This window comes from Rhamphochromis longiceps, linkage group LG8 (assembly GCF_057381845.1).
Source record: "Rhamphochromis longiceps isolate RC_006_pf linkage group LG8, R_longiceps_female_GT1.1, whole genome shotgun sequence".
Classification (NCBI taxonomy): Eukaryota; Metazoa; Chordata; class Actinopteri; order Cichliformes; family Cichlidae; genus Rhamphochromis; species Rhamphochromis longiceps.
In genome coordinates this window covers 21,399,610-21,417,229 of record NC_140564.1, presented here as the reverse complement: position 1 = coordinate 21,417,229, position 17,620 = coordinate 21,399,610, and the positions used below count along the sequence as shown (strand labels likewise).

General features: G+C 39.4%; 1 protein-coding gene across 1 annotated transcript in view; it reads left to right on the top strand.

Moving 5' to 3' along the window:
- nrg3b (neuregulin 3b) overlaps positions 1 to 17,620 on the top strand; it is a 231,790-nt gene that overhangs the window by 203,376 nt on the left and 10,794 nt on the right. Inside the window, exons 6-7 of the mRNA XM_085415293.1 lie at positions 1,927 to 2,053; positions 15,373 to 15,482. Coding sequence (XP_085271419.1) covers positions 1,927 to 2,053; positions 15,373 to 15,482 — 237 coding nt within the window. The remainder of the gene's footprint in view (positions 1 to 1,926; positions 2,054 to 15,372; positions 15,483 to 17,620) is intronic.

Here is a 17,620-nt window from a genome sequence, read left to right as displayed (position 1 = left end):
CTTCACACAAAACAAAATACTCAGATATGGCAAGAGACAGACCAAGTTCAAGTACAGTAGACCCTAAGTGCACGTGTACATGTGTGTGACAAGATAAGAGGGTTTCCTGGTGGCTCAGAAGCAGACCACCAAAGTCAATTATGCATGGCACCAAAGAAGAAGGAAAAAGAAAGCAGAGGGAAAGAACTGGAAGAGTGTGTGTATGTATATTCATTCAGTAGGAGTGAATGAATGCTGTGCTGGCTAAATTAAGCTTGCTAAACAAAAACAAAAAAGGTGGTTTTATTTTTGAGTAGTGTAGTGCCCTGAGCAGTGCAGCACATATTGGTCAACATGAACAGATAGTCCTGGCTCACAGATAGAATTAATGTACTGAAAATTATCCAAAATCACAAGTCCTGTGATAATAAGTATCTTTCCTTCAAAAAAAATAGCTGTGCGCCAGGCTACCGTGGATAAATAGCTTTTCAAACTCCGTGGTTGTTTTTCCTCTCAAGAAAAAATGCGAAATTTTGTTTGTATCAGTACTTCTCAGAAAAGATTAGTAAAGTTTTCAGAAAGGTTGCTTTTAGGTGGTATAACTTCATTATTATTATTTATTAGAGTGGGTTCCTGCAGCACGTTTTAATCCCTCCAAGCCATTAGGTGGTTGGATTATAGTTTGTTAACCCTGTAAACCAATGCAACGATTTGTTGCTTTCCACATTTTTAAAAAGTTTTTTTTTTACTTCTCGCCATCATCCTTTATGCAGGAAACACTTAATGAGTCTCAGCTGCAGACAGAATTTTGCATTCTAGAATTTAAAAATGAACATTTAATGGTGAATTAAAATTTAATCCAAAAGTCTTAGGCAGCAATTAAATTTTAATGCAATCAAATTTTAATCCGAAATGAAAGAACGGTATCATCTTTTTTCCTTTTTTTAAAAAAATTTATCATAGCAGAAGAATTTGACTTTTTTTTTGTCACGTTTTGCTGTTTCATTTTTTGTGTGTATGTGTGGTAAAGAGAAAAGACAGAGTAGGTAAAAATGTGGCAGAACAACTAAAATTAAGTAGTTTAAGAAAAGTGGAATGTCTGCTCATGTCAGCAAACTTGACTTTACTTCAATTCCTTAGGTTATATCTGTTCCCACTGCTATAACTTAAGGCTTCTTGCTGTATGTATGGATATCACTGCATGTGAATTCTCCCTCTCTCCCCGCAAAGATGAGAGAATCCAAACTTTGGCTTTCATAGTAAATCAATAAAACCTTTGTATTTATCGCTTTTACTTTAACTTTCCTTGATTAAATTCACGTAGTTTTAAATTTTATTTTCATGCATTTTTTGTTCATTTTAAAGCTATTTTTGTGGCGCACATTTACCACCTTAAGTTTCACCTCGGAAAAGTAATCACAGTTGAACGCTGAATGTCACTTTCAGCTATGGTTTGTTCCAGAAATGTTAAATTTCACCGTTTTAAAAACCTCAAACTGTCAAAGGATGTTTTATCGCTGCATAACAAAAAATGCATATATGAGTTCATCGTCACAATTCGCACATATGTGTGTGTCTGTCTTCAGTGAGTAGATGTGAAATTCATTGACAGGGCCTATCTTGTCTACTATGTGTGATCTGTAAGTGAGTCTCAGAAATAAATGGTAACAAGTCAATAAATGTAACGTTGCCATTAGATGCGTGTGAAGAATATGACCTAAAAAGAAACCGTTATTAAACTGTGTAACAACGAAGAAGAAGAATGAATCTTCAGCAGAGCAAATGCAGCTATTGTAGGGAGGTTTTTTCTGCCTCATAGAAATCCCTTTGTTTTCCTAATTGCATGCTGTATTGTCATCAGTCTATCCATTGTTCTGGATTATTTCTTTAGTTTTGTTGTAGACTTACATTTGTTCTCCCTTTTTCACCGGCACATTTCCTCCACAGGAGACACAGGGAGAAACTCCAGGCTCATTTCTCCGACAGCCGCAGCCTCAGAGACTGTACCGTCAATGCCTCCGGCCTCATGTCCAAATCTACCCCCAGACTTCAATACAGCCTTCAGCTCCAAAAGGTGCGTCTTTATCAATGATGTATTTATTCATTTCCAGTCACACCCTAATCATCATTGTCACCATCTTCTTCTTTATATATACAGTACTTCATATACACATTATAGTCTTTTGAGTTCCTGACAGGATGATTTATGATCTAAAATACGTCTTAATAATCTCTCTACTGGCTCGAGTCTTTTGTTCACACTCGTATCTGACATAGGCTGAGAGGCAGTGGGGAATTATAGCTTAAAATAAATGCATCACACATTACAGAGGAAAAATCTGCCTGCCATGTTCACTGTGACAGATTCCTGTGACAAACTGCAGAGTAGAAATTATAATCTGTTTTGGTGTCAAGGATCCTGAATTCTAAAGAAATCCAGCAGAACTTTATTGATAGCTAAATGTGATTGTGCTTGTGCATATTCATTTTAGTAATATCACAAATAACATTTTAAAGTGATTGGTTTGAAGCCGGCTGCTAAACTTTAAATTTTGAGTTAGTTAGACATTCCTCGAAAACCAATGCTTTCCAGAAACAACCACATACAGCAATAATAACAAATACAATCTACGACTGCATGCATAATACTCTCAATAGCCTAACAGGGCTTACACTGATTGATTGATTGCTTTCCTATTATCCCTCTCCACATGCACTTACATCGTGACGTCAGACACATACTGTATACTGATGTTGAAGGAGTAGAAGTGCTCCACTTTAAAGTGGAGCAAATCAAATCAAGGAAAGGTAGAAAATGTCAGAAGTGACAAAGCTCAAAATATTTAACTTAGTAAGCAGTAACTATGAACATTGTTTTACGGTGTACAAGGATACAGTACTGTGCATAATTCTACCACCAATATTCTGTCCAGGTCTTGTGTAATTTGGCATAATACACCTTTTTTTCCTGGTTTCTCTTCCTTAAGAATGGCTTCTCGACAGCCATGCATCAAGATCATTTCAGTGAACAGTAAATGGAACAAGTAAAGGGCCAGATGCCTCTCTCAGGTCCTATATAAGGTCGTTGGAGTTTTTCCTTAAGTACATGACCTTTAGATGCTGTTTATCTGCTGTAGATCATTTTTAGGCCTGCCACTTCTTCTTTTGTCAGCCTCTTGTCCAGTTTCCTCGTTTTTTAAAAGGACACACTGCACACCATGCCCAGATATGCCAGGTATTTGGCTAACAGACCTTTGGGAATCACATTATTTGTGCAAAACTCCTATTTTGTGCCTGCCAAACTGTTATCTTTGGCATTTTTGTCGATTCAACCAAAGAAAGCGGGTGTTCTTTTTGACAGGCTCCTAGTAAAAAGTGCATAGAGATAAAATTTAAAAATGTATATTTGCTAAGTCGGCTGTTATGAGTGGACACAACACAGGTTCATTCCTTAAGTTAGGTGCATTTTTTTATGCTTGAATGATTTATATGTCAGTGTTAATTGGCTTTACAAATAAACAAACGGACAAAGAAAGATTCCTCTGGGAATGATCAGGCACGAGAACTGAAGTGGAAACAAGTTAAAAAGCAGCTAATGATGAAAGGAAAACCTCGGAAAGCATGCAGAACAATTGCAATTTCAACCAAGCATCACTCCGTTGAAGCAAAATATAAAGAAATGATAGGTGGCTCGAGACTTTTTCACAGCACTGTACATTAGACATAAGTCATGTAAGTTCAGGCCAGTTGTTTTCCCTGGCTAAATAAGGTAACTGTTGTATATGGTGATGATGGTTACATATGGGATTGGTGCTTTTTGATGTATATATGTATATATCTTATCAGTTATGCAGAATCTCAATTTTGGTGGTTAGCATGAATGTATGCACTTAAATGTCTAGTCCTGAGTCCCATCGGCTATGGACTAAAAATTGAGGGGGGAAAAAAGTTGTGGAGGGGAATAGAGAATTTAACAATAGACACATTTGTTGGCTTTCACCATATTTGCTGGTAAACTAGTATGTTTGATGTGTTGCTGGACTTAAATCAAACTAAAATTAAAATTAAGTAAAATATTATGAAACGTCTGGTTACTTTCACTTTCACTGGCTGCTGTTTTTTTTATATATCAGAGCAGGATTCTTTTAATTTGCAAAACACAGGTTATAGCTGCTCTGCCAGACATTTCTTCCTTCACAATTATTCCATTCTGGTGGTTAAAAAAATAAGTGAGTGATAACAATTTTAGTTATTGCAGTTCTACACTTTTGGGCACTTTTATTGGCAATTTTTATTTATTTGCCAATAAAAAGTTTGTGAAACTTGTGAATTGTGGTTGTGATTGTTCTTCACTATGTAATATAAATATTAAAAAAAGATCTAAATAAAACTGAAGCAGCAAAGGGCACAAAAACAACAACTTTGTGCCACTGCCAAATGGCAGAAACACGGTGCTATTATAATCAAAATGCCAAGTTAAAGTACTGCATTATCATAACTATTAACAACAACAACAAAATACGCAAAAAGATTTACCTCAATTATACATAACAGGCTAAATAAATAAGATTTTGGGTGTTTTACATTTACCTAAAAATGACTCTTTTGATAGTAAAAGTCCCCAGCCAATGAAGTTGATCTACATAGTAAACGTTGCTGGAATTCTGACCTCTTTAAATAGAAGAATGTAAAGTTGTGCCCATACTCTGGATCATGAATCCTGAATTCAACATCCAAGCACAGCAGCACAGTCATAATCCACAATGAGCACAAAACTGTACATTACAGCAGGTTCATGTGTTTAAAAAGTTGGATTTTGCAAATTTGAACTACATAACCCTCAACCAACTCAAAAACTGAAGGAGACTAATATTATGTAATCATTTATCAACTAATAAACACATAGCATCAGCTCTAGGAAGAAAATTTCATCCAGGCGGGCAAATAATTCTTGGTTAAGAAAAAAAATGGCAAACCATAGAAGAAAAAGTGGCTCAGAATTCATTAGAAGCCACCACAGCCTGCAGCAGCAGCAGACACTGCAGAGGAAACAAGTGACCCAGACATTCTTAGAAAAAGCAGAGAGAAGACATGGATGGCACTGATAAGGCTAATGTCTCCACAGAGGGGTAATTGCACTCTACTGCACACTTGTAAAGGTTTCATCAAAGAGTGCGACCGCTTGGCATAATGCGTTCCTACTTTCTTTATTTAATTAGATGGATTTTTTTGTTTGTTTTTGTTTTTAAAGAAGTTCAGTGTGCAGTCTTTCTTTTATCATTTCAGGAAGTTATATGGAGTAGTAGTCCTTCATGTATCAATGCTAAAACGATAGAGAGATCAATTATAGATTTGACGTTTCTACTTCTGAAACATAAATAGTTTACAGCTTCCACAAATCTCATTTTAATATGTATGGGTACTAAGGTAGCAAGGTTATTAATACTGATTAATACTATAATACTGATTTCTTTATTTTCTGTATGTTTTTCACCCTTAAATGTTTCACATCATCAAAGAAATTTAAATATTAGTCAAAGATAACACAGGTAAACACAAACTGCAGTTTCTAAATGAAGCTGTTTATTAAGGGTAAAAAAAAATCCAAGCCTACGTGTCCCTGTGTGAAAAAAATGATTGGCCCCTAAACCTAATAACTGGTTTGCCACCCTAAGCAGCAACAACTGCAATCAAGCCTTTTCGATAACTGCCAATGAGTCTTTTACAGCGCTTGTGGAGGAATTTTGGCCCACTCATCTTTGCAGAATCGTTGTAATTCAGCCACATTAATGAAGATGTTTTTTGGCAAATCTGAGACAAGCCTTTATGTTCTCTTCAATGGATACCATTTTTGCAGAGTGTCCTGAACTCTGGCCTTAACTGAAACATGTGAACCCTACGGTTCATTAATGTTGTTTTACTTTCTTTTGTGACCTCCTGGATAGGGATGGGTATCGTTTAGGTTTTATCCGATACCGGTGCCAAACCGGCACTTTTGAAACGGTGCCGGTGCTTAAACGGTGCTCGAACTGGTGCTTAAAGAAAGGAGAACACAAAGTTGGTCCAAAAACCTCTCATGGTCAGCTGTTTTTTTGTAAAAAGATAACAATGTTAGCCTTTTCTGCAGCTATAGGGCATATATGGTATCACTCTTGGCTGGAAGCAGTCCTTAATCAATGGAAAAAACACAAACTTTGTCCAAAAACCTCTCATGTTTAACTGTTTTCCACTTTTTCTTTGGTCATTTTAGCATTTTTGGCCAGGGTGAAGGGAGTATCTGCCATCAAACAAGAAGACAGCCGCATGTAACTACGATGGTGTTTGCTAGTTCACCTTACATGCATTAATTTAATAACGTGGTTAGCCTACTCAACGTAAATTACACACGGACAACATTAAGCTACTCACGCAGAGAAGAACGGCTGCTGCTGCCATCATCACCCGTCATCATTTCTGCTACACTGGCAGGGCTAGGGGCCAGGACTCTACTCTTCAGGTTCTTTGGGGATGTTGGTAACTCGGTGCATTTCTCGGCTTTTAAAAAACGCTATGGCACCGGTATGGCACCGGATACCGGTAGCCATCCCTACTCCTGGATAAGTCGTCGATGTGCTTTTGTAGGAATTTTGGTAGTCCAGTCTTTCCTGGAAAGCTTCGCCACTGTTCCAAGTTTTCTCCATTTGTGTGTAATGGCTCTCACTGTGATCCACTGGAGCTCGAAGGCTTAGAAATAGCTTTCCACACCGGTAGATGTCTGTGATTTTGTTTCTCGTGTGTTTCTTTAGATTGTGGCATGATGTGTTGCTTTTAGAGATCTATTATGCTGCTTTCCTTTGTCAGACAGGTTCTATGTAAGTGATTCCTTAATTCAGCAGGTCTGCCAGTAATCATCCCTGAATGTATTTACTGAAACTGAACTCAGATTTTAAAAAAAAAAAGGTTAATCACAGTTAATTCGAAATAGGACCAGGTAGTTTTGGAAACCTTTTCTCCCTTAATGAATGAAATCATCATTTAAAAACTGCATTTAGTATTTCCTCAGGTTATCTTTGTATAATATTAAAATGAGTCTGGTGATCTGAAACATGCAAGTGTCACAAATATGCAAAAAACTAGGAAATTGGTAAGAAGGCAAACACTTTTTCACACCACTGTATATGGAGGCTTCTTTAATAATTCAACACTGTCTGGTGTCACCCACTGAAACAAACACCCCTTAAGCTAACCCCACCCACGGATCTGCAGTTGGCACCATCTGAAAGCTTTTCGAGGGTGTCATTTGAAAATCATGGCTCTGGGCAGCTGATCGCTAAGACGCTGTACCACCTTTGATGCAAATGTTAAAAAAGCTGTTAAGTAGTTGTGTTTAAGTAATATTAAAAAAATGCTTTCATATAAGCACAATAACCAGCACAACAGCAACCTAAAAAAGGGGAGACTCAGATGGTGGTATCGGGAATGTGTTAGGGCTCAGCGGGTGAGGCAGTGAAGCCCTGCATCCAACCACGAAATGCATTGAATGCTAGACAAAGGAAGGAAGCCAGGAGGAAGGCAAAGACAACACGGAAACACAAGCTATAATAGAACAGTGTGAGGGAAGCTTAAGGTGGGATGTGAAAGATCACTGGCTATAAGCACCCAGGAGGGGGCATGAGCTGTACAGACCAACGAAAGATTAACAAGTGAAACCTGTTTTTCCACAGATTTGACACAATGACCCCAGACCACAGCTTCTCTCCACCCACTCCCTCAGCTTGTAACCATCTAGGGAGAGGACATGTGGGTGTGGGTGGTGTAGTCCTACAATATCTCTATTTTCTTTAAAGTTACACAGACAAAATGAAAATACTTTCAAAGGAAGAACAGAGCAGAGTGTTCTTAAATAGGCTCAAAACATTTGGTGTATGCAGCATAACCCAGCATCAAAGCACAATGGGGGTTTTTGTGCATGTGTTCAAGGCAGTAGGATGGAGGATGAGTGCAGTGAGCTAGAAAAAAATGTCTGGCTCTGACAAGGCAGGTGCAAGAGGGGAGGATAAAACTGAAGTCCTTTTTTAGTCATTGTCTTCCATTTGAAGTCTCTAATAAACTAATGCGGCGCTCAGTTGTTATTCACTCTTTGAATTCTGGGATTAAAGAAAAAGGCATTTCCCCTCTAGGTGTGATCACTAAAGACATATATGCTGACATGATGAAAGCATATGCAAGGCAAATTAAACCCTCAGCTCTTTTTAAAAATATACACCTGGTCACCTTCACACTCCTTATAGAATAAATTTAACTCTTGTATTCAAAGCATAACGTCACTCCTAAGAGGCACACTCTTGAAACGGCGTGCATTTGATGTAAATGGTGGCGACGCCAGTAAAGCTGTGTAAAAACCTACAAAATCCACATCAAGATGGAAATTATGGAGAGATTAGCTTTAGGAAAATATAATGATTTGGGTTATATTAGACCCTTATGGTGCATTAGCCATATGTTAAGAACATGCATGGACATGGTCAAGGCAACCTGCTGAAGATCAAACTGAGTGTCTGAATGAGGATGAAAGGCAGTTTCAATTACTTTAAATGTGGCATGGTTGAGTATTTCAAAATCTGGTGCTCTACTGGGATTTTCCAAAACAACCATCTCTAGGGTTTACAGAGAATGGTCTGAAAAAGAGAAAACTTCCAGTGAGCTGCGGTTCTCTGGGTGAAAATTGATGGTGTTGATGCCAGAGGGCAGAGGAGAATGGCCAGACTGCTTTGAGCAGGAAGGCAACAGTAACTGATCACTAGTAAACAATCATTCGTCAGAACTAAAGTATGCAGAATGCACACAACATTGAACCTTGAAGCAGATGGGCTACAGTGGCAGAATACCACATCAGGTGCCACTCCTGTCAAGAAACCGAGCATAACATTTGCATAGGCATACCTAAAGTGGACAGTAGAAGATTGGAAAAGTGTTTCTTGGTCTGATGAGCCTCGATTTTTGCTGTTGGCAGGGTCCGAGTTTTGCGTAAATACCATGAAAGCATCGATCCAACCTGCCTTGGATCAAGAGTTCAGGCTGCTGGTATAATGGTGTGGGAGATACTTTCTTGTCTGTGAAGGTTCTCAGTCATCCAGGTCATCGTAGTCTAAGGAGCTTGGAAAGAAAAGCGTCTGAACTTGAAGACGTTTCACCTCTCATCTGAGAAGCTTCTTCAGTTCTAGGGTCAAATAGTGGAGAGTCCCAGGTTTAAACCCTGTGGGAGTTTCCCCCCAAGAGGGACAAATCGACACCCTAATGATCCTCTACCTAATCACACGAGCCAAGGTGTGAAAACGGGTGTAGGTCACAATCAGTCAAGGTTTTGGGTGAGCTCATTGTGAAACCTGGCCCCACCCTATCATGTGATTTCCTGAGGTCAGATGCCCCGAGATGTGAGTGGGCGTTAAGGCGTCTGGGAAGGGACTGGATTATAGATTTCAGAAAGTTTGTGTCATAAGCCACCGCCTCTGTTCAAAGATGGTCGCTCACAGTGGACATAAATGGCCTCTTTTACTCCTCTTTCAAACCAAGATATTTTCTTGGCATACTTTAGGCCCCTTAGTACAAAGTGCTTTCAATTTGATTCATTACAAACTGTACTGTACTCACTATACTCAAATGGCCTCCACGGCCACCAGAACTCTTCTGCGATGTGGTGGAACAAATCTGAAGCAACTGTGTGATGCTTTCATGTCAATATAGACCAAAATGTCAGAGAAATGTTTTTATGTCCTCATCGAATCCAAGCCATGAAGAATTAAGCTAGCTTTGCCAAAGAAACAAACCGCTACTAGCAAGATGTATCTAATAAAATGTCTTGTGAACGTGTAAGAATAGTGTATTAGCTATATGTTAAGCACATGCATGCAAACCTGTATTGACAGCAACCTTCTCCACCATTTTCCTTGTTATGCCTGAGGCGATGACCATCTTTCCGAAAAGATTTGAGGGTTTATATTTTACATGACTACAGGAGGTTGCCCAAGTAAATAGCCATTATTTTAACCACCCCTTAAGAAATACAGATGATTATTATTTTTTGATGTTTTGATAGGGCACCTGAAGTGGAACATGAAGCATTATATATACTGTATGCACATCTGTAGCTATTTCTGTGCATATGTTTCTTCCATCTGCAATTCAGAGTATACATTTCCACATGAACAGTTACTTCAAATACACACTTGTAAACAGCTGGGACTTGTATATATCAAGTATTTTACAAAGGAAAGGAAATGAAACGAAAAAGAGAAAATGAACTGTAAGTACATACTGAAACACCCCTCTGTGTCCACTGTTATTTGAATCAACACCTCTGTGGTAATAATATGTGTCAAATGAAAGAGATGGCTTATACACCCATGAGACAGGCTGCACGGCAACAGACATGCGCTGACATGAAGGAATAGGGTCATACAGGCAACGAGGGCATCAGCTTGAAGCTTGAGTGGTTCTAACTAACTAGTCTTCTAAGAAGAGTCCCTCTCAGGAGTGAGCATGCTATATAAATACTTCATCATATCAGAATATTTTAATGAATGCTCCAGTGTGATTCAAGGCTAGGTTCTCTTGAACCATAGTCGGTTTTATTATCATTTCATTAGTATTATGAAGTAATGTGTTTTTTGTCTAATTTTGTATGCCAAAGACTTTCTCAAGATAATTAGAGAATCGTTCATTTTGATTCATTAGTTTTTATCAGATTGACGTTGTTTAATGAACTTCAAACATCTGGGAAAGGTTTGATGGAACAGCTTCAATTAGCACCCATGTAGTATGTCTCAGAAAGTGTGAAAGTGTAAAGTATTGAAGCTGTGCTTCTGCCATCAGATAATCAAGCAGAGTACAATTATGAGTACGAAATGGATCAGGGCTATTAGCCGCTTGTTCAGCAGGGGTGTTGTGTCAGCTGAAGGGGAGATATGATAACTTCTACAGGTATCTCAGCGACTATTAAAAGGAAAGGACAGTGCAGCCTGAATGTTAAATCCAAATCTGAGCATGGCAGTGCATAATTTGAATGAACTTGTTAACATTTAAATACGGGGTAGAGTCGCATTTGTTGTCCATTAAAAATCTTCACACCTTGGCCTGAAGTGTTAAGACATGCTCTTTCAGTAAACGTACATGCAGTTTTGAGCTGCTAGCTCAAAGACTGTCCTTGTTGAAGAATGGTCAAATATCCTATTATGCACAGTTCATAGGGTTGCCAACTCCCTGAAAAATAAATAAGGGACACCTCGTGGCCAGGGCTGGGCAACCTAGTTGTCTTCACCCTTCCCATTGTGGTAGCTCTTTTTTGTGTGTGTGAAATTATTTTTTAACCATTTGACTTGAATTTGATTTAAGCAGATGCATATTCTTTGTGATATGAACACATGGGAAACAAATGATCATTTAGCTATTTATTTTTAGCTCAAAATGACAACATTAACACAGTAAAACAGGTCTCTTTCTTAAACAGAAGCCTGTCATGCTTAACTTTTGAGAATATAAGTAAATCTTTCTTTAAAAGAACTCTGTCCTGCTTAACTTAAAATTATATAAATTAATAGAAAGCAATAGAACGAAAAATATTCTTGTAACAGTGCACATTTAGTGCATTTAGTACAATTGGCTTCAGTTGAGTTATTATTTCAGCTTTTCTAAAGCTAATCAGCTGCTCCTGTTTGTAAACCCACTTGTTCCCATGATTACGCATCTTAACTCATCATCATTATTCATCTATGTATTACTTTTATGTATTAGTGATCTATTTGTTGTAATCATCTATCCTTGGAGTTGTTTATTACACAAAATAAATTATATTATCACACTTCTGGCCACATAGCGCTGATATTCACTGCACATGCCCATATTAACCTTAACCAGAGGGTTTAAAAAAACAAACCAGTGTTTACATACCATATCTGCTTCTGCCGTGGCCTGGTGGACAAGAAATTGGTTAAGGGTTCCCCGAGCTTTCACGCCCCTCATGTTCTTCATGTGCCCACCATTAGAAGCATGCCTATGGAAAAAGTGCGCCGGCACACAGTGCAGTGCGCTTTATAGGTGTTATGGTGACCTTTTCCAGCCAGGTGTTTCCCTTTTCCCATTCCTCCCTGTGCTTTTGCAGCCTTTTTTTCTTTCTCTGAGCGAACAAACATTGCTGCTCTAATGCTGGGCTCACACTGTGCGATCTTTGGTCCATTTTGAGACGATTTTTGAGTCGTGCGACTGATTTGGTGATCGGCCCGATTTTGGCCTTCATCGTGCATCGTGTAGTATACGTGGGGTAACGAGAAGCGATTAACACCTCGAGCAGCTCCCGATCATCAATCGCTCGTCAGCCGCTCACACTGCTCACGCGCAAACACGTAAACCTCGGTGAAAAAGACGGAGCAGCACGGCTGTGCAGCGTGTGATCTGGACACAAGCGATGGAGGCACAACTTGTAGAACTTTGGAAAGCTCATCCGAGCCTTTTCGATGTGGCATCACAAAATTATCACGACCACAACAACCGTGAAAATAGTTGGATTTACACTGCTGCTCATTCACAGCTGCCTGATCAATGTTTTTCATTAGCAATTTAGCAAAGTTGATGGTGGTGGTTTGTGTGTCTGTGTGAGTGAAAGACAAAGCGACAGATTTTCTGTTATAACCTTCATGTTATGGACGCACAGTGTGAGCACTCGGGTTGCATCAGAGCATCGGGTGGTATAGTGTGAGACCTGCATCGTGACCTACCAACTTCTAACCCCTGCGAGTCAATCGTGCAGTTTGAGCAGGAGCTGAATAACGTGACTGAAAAAATCGCACAGTGTTTGCCCAGCTTTAGGTGTACTGTCGTCCGAGACTTGCACCGCAGTATCGGCGTTTGTTTCCCTGTTGGCCATGCTTCTTGTTGTGGTCATCTGTTGTCTTCCGGTATTTTCTCCGCAAGCGACCTTTCCTCGACCAATGAGATGAGCGGTAATCTGAATTGTCATAAGTGTGCTGTCAGCTCATTGGTCACAAAGCAGGAGAGGGGCTGGGAATTATGTTTTCAAACAAAGCGTTAATTCCATAAACATTTATAGACTACTTTTGATTCTCACTGTATTACGGGACAAAGTGCGTCCCTTATTAGCTCAATACGGGACGTGTACTTTTGTTTCTAAATACGGGACGATTCCGTTTTTTAAGGGACGGTTGGCAACCCTAACAGTTCAGGACCTGTGATTTGATCGTAATACAAGGGGGATTATGGCTGCTCTGAATGCATAGGTTTGCTTTACTTCTTAATATGAAGGTGATAGTCAACTAGGGCTGCCACGATTTGTCGACTAGTCACGATTACGTCGACTATCAAAATCGTCGACGACTGATTTAATAGTCGACGTGTCGTTTGAAGCTTTGTAAGATCGCAAAAGACGCAGGAATAATAGCAGGATTTAAGAGTGTAATAACGGACTGAAACAGAAGATGGCAGCACAGCATGTACAAGGATGCCAGCTGCCGTTAAACCCCGAAGAAGAAGAAGCAGCTGTGTCCCAGAATTCATAGCGCGGCCCAGCTTAGTTTCCAACAATGGCGGTAGCTAGTTAGTGTTAATATTACTCTTATTATTCTTTCTGGGTCACAAAATAAACGTTTAACATATTTTCAGGCGAGAATGTAGCTGTGTAAACCTCAAATATCTGCTCAGTTTATCAGGACACCACATATTTTCAAAAGCGCTCCGACGTTTTCAGAGACGTCTGTTACCCACTAGCTCGATAGCTAGCCGGGGGCTAGGTCACTAGCGCCGTGAGAACACCGGACTCCCGGCAAATTGTTTTCAAACCCACCGCCGTCTTTCGCGACTCAGGTTAAATATATATGAGTCACTTAGATAAATTAAAAATGTTATTGTTTGGCTTTTTTTTAGTATTTTATTTGTTCCTGAGTAAATCGGTTTGGCTGAGATTAAAGTTATAGTTTTTACACAGCTGAATAAACGTCAAGCAGACAGCTGATTATCAGAAGTGTGAGATGCTGGAGAATATACTCCGGTGTCCTGTTATATTTTAGATAGCAAGGAGTTTATTAAACTTTACCGAAACAATCTGCAAATTTCATTAAAATTGAATAAACTATCATCTTGTCTTTATTTTTAGTTAGCACCTTAAAAGCTTAAAGCTGTAAGCTAATGATAGTTATATAAGAGCAGATGCTGCTGGTGCAATAAGCTGTAGTTTTACGTCCAGTGGATGATGATCTGATTAGTCGACTAATCGCATAAATAATCGGTGTCTAGTCGACTATCAAAATAATCGTTTGTGGCAGCCCTATAGTCAACATATTGATGGGGGAGGGTTTTTTCCTGTCACTCTCTCCTTCTCTTGTATTTTCCTTGTGTGTGAACATTGCGCTGTGTTTATCCAAGGTTCACAAGTGGCATGAAACAAGGCAAAATTGTGATGGGAGGGAACAAGCAAACTGGGTTACGCCAATGGGCTACGCCACTGTCTGCCAGTGGCAGACCTGAATGGCATGGCAGACTGCCAACAGCTATTTATTTTATCCCCTGACATAGATATCTTCCCCCAGGAAGCTTTGCCATGGCAATTGTTTCACAAAGTGAGGTGTTCTCCCCCCGCAAGGTATATGAGAGGGTGGCCAAATGATACTATTTTCTTGCACAACTAGTGAGCAGCGGTAACAGCTTCTTCTGGGAGCCAAACGGTGTATGGGGAAAAAAAGAGGCTTATCATTCATGAGAACCGTGAACCCAGCACTAAGTCACATGCAATTGCTTTAGTGATGTACAATCAGACAGCGAAAGAGAGAGAGAGCTGTAACTGGAATGACAGAATTATCTCATGACTTAGTGTTTCACAGAGGGGGTCTCGGGGCGTTCACGGTCACTGTGCCAGAGCTCTGACTGCAGCCTGTTGTAAGATAATAGTGTTAATTTTGATAAGAATAAAGGGAAAGAATTGAGAGGGCAATTTCTTTAGGAAACCATTAATGTAATCTTGTGTTGGATTAATTCTTGAGTGAATCAGGAGTGCTGTGAGGGCCAGTGTGGAGTTTATTCACAAAGTGTCCCCTCCTAATCTGCCGCTTTAAAATGTAAAATGCAATTAAAGACGCTCTGCCTGACTAACCGGGGATACATCAGCGAGAGAACACGCTCGACCTGACTGGGGATTGCTGCTAAACTCATAGAGAATTATCAGCCTTATGTGTTATATCCTAAGCTTCACTTCTGTGTACTTACATAGCTACTTACATTGGACATTTTGTTTTTCATTTTAATCGTTACAGCAGTGGAATCTAGCTACATTTCCGGGTCTTTTGCTGAGTATAACTAATTGAGTATCTGAGTTTCACTAACTGCCTGCGCAACTTTCTTTATTTCTTGCAGAGTTGCACTTCTCACGGATCGTCTGTTAAGGGCGGCAAAGTGGCACCAGGGGCATCAACAGTAGCTCCACCTATTCTCAGCAAAGCACTGTCTAAAGGGAAACGCTTCAGGTACAATTATGACATGCTCTTTTTTTTTTCCTGCCCTGTTTCATATCTGGGGCTGAGTCAGCATGTTTGAGCCATAAGGGGCAGTGAGGTGAAAAATTTAATCATCCCATGTAGTGTAATATGTATATCGTCGAGGCCGCTAACAAAAGAAAACAGATCACATACACATAGAGGTTAGATCTTATATCTGCGTGCATTTTATTGTATGATTATTGGTTCAGCGAGCATGACATAAAAAAGAAAAAACAGAGTAGAGGCTGTCAAGCTAGTTGAGGATGGAGACGTCTTTATTTACATGGCATTCAAGTAAATTGTTCAAAGTAATTAAATGTGTCCTCGGGCATCTCCTGAAATGACTAGTTGAACGCAGATAGGAGCGAACATAATAAGATAAGATAAGATAAGATAACCTTTATTAGTCCCACACGTGGGAAATTTGTTTTGTCACAGCAGGAAGTGGACAGTGCAAAAGTTATGACGCAAAAATTAGAATACAATAAGAATAAATACAGTACACAGCTGTACAGAATAGAATAAAATAATATACTATATACAGTAGAATAAAATAGAATAAAAATATACAATAAGATAAAAATAGAATACGAATGCTATATACAACTGAGTAAAAATACAACGATGCCAGAAAAGATTATTGCACTTAGTGTTATTGCACATGTGTGGATGTGTGTGTTTGTTCAGTTAAAGTCTTTGTTGTGGAGTCTGACAGCAGTGGGGAGGAAAGACCTGCGAAATCTCTCCGTCCCACACCGTGGGTGCCGCAGTCTCCCACTGAAGGAGCTGCTCAGTGCTGTCACAGTCTGCACAGTCTAATAACACTCCTCCAAGGAGAAGTGAATTTAATGTCCAGAGTTAAACACTGACTCAGCCCAATTTTTATGCCATCCTTCAAATGACAGAAGATTCAAGGAAATGAACAGCGTTTTTGCTTTTTGCTACGAGGGATATCGCAAGCAGGGTTGCTTTGTGATCACAGCACTCAGTACCAAATGCTGCAGTTTCCAATCCTCAGAAGAACACAGGGATGTGGATATAGGCCGCGCTACAATGGCCTCATCTGAGCTGTTTACAGAGACGTTTCATTTGCTTTGATGATATGGATGCAGGCACACTTTGACAGTTAATGCTATTCAGTCACACGACATGTAAGCCTGCCATCTTTTCAAAGAAGTTTATTTTCCTTAGAAGCTATTACACGGATTGTTGATCCTCATACTTGTTGCCTGTTACCTGAGATGATTGGTACCAAATCTGAATAACAGTGTTGGAGCTGCACATTATGTTACAATGCAAGATATAGCACTGTGCAAAAGTCTTGAGCCACCCTTTTCTTTGTATTTTTGCGTGGGAAATGGTACATAATTGCAGTGATTAAAACTTGCAAACATGCATGGAAATGAAGCACAAACAGGCAAACGCAAGGCTTTCTAGCTTCTTTCAGGAGTCTTCAAAAATAGTTCTCCAGGCTTGTTGAAGGAAATTCAAAGCTCTTCTTTGGATGTTGGCTGCCTTTTGTTCTGTTCTCTGTCAAGATGTTCCCACTGCTGCAGTATTATTGAGGTCTGGGCTCTGGCCAGATCAGTCTATGACTGATAGTGCTCCATTGTGTGCTCTTTCTTTTCAGGTATACTTGAACTTCACTGGGAATATGTTTTGAATCATTTTCATGCTAAAATATAAAGCCGTTTCCAATCAGATGCTTTCCAGATGGTATTACACGCTGGATTGAAATGTAATTATTTTTCAATCAGTTTTGACAAGATCGGCAACGCCACTGGCTGAAATTTAGCCCCAAACCACCACAGAGCCTCCACCATGTTTTAAAGATGGTTGTAGACACTCAATGTTCTGGATCTCCTCCATTTATACTGGTTAAATAGTTCTAATACTGTTTTATGACTTGTCAAACTGCATTAGCGTTCACATTTTCCATAGATTCAACAAAAGAAAGGGAAGCAAATTATCTATTTTTGCAACTAGCTGCAAATAGTTTTTTGCCAAGTTGTTATGTGTGGACAAAATGCTGATTCACCCCTTGAGTCAGGTGCCTTTTTTATGCTTGAATGAATTTATAGGTCAGTGTTGTGGCTAGACAAAAAAACCACCACTTTCATAAAATT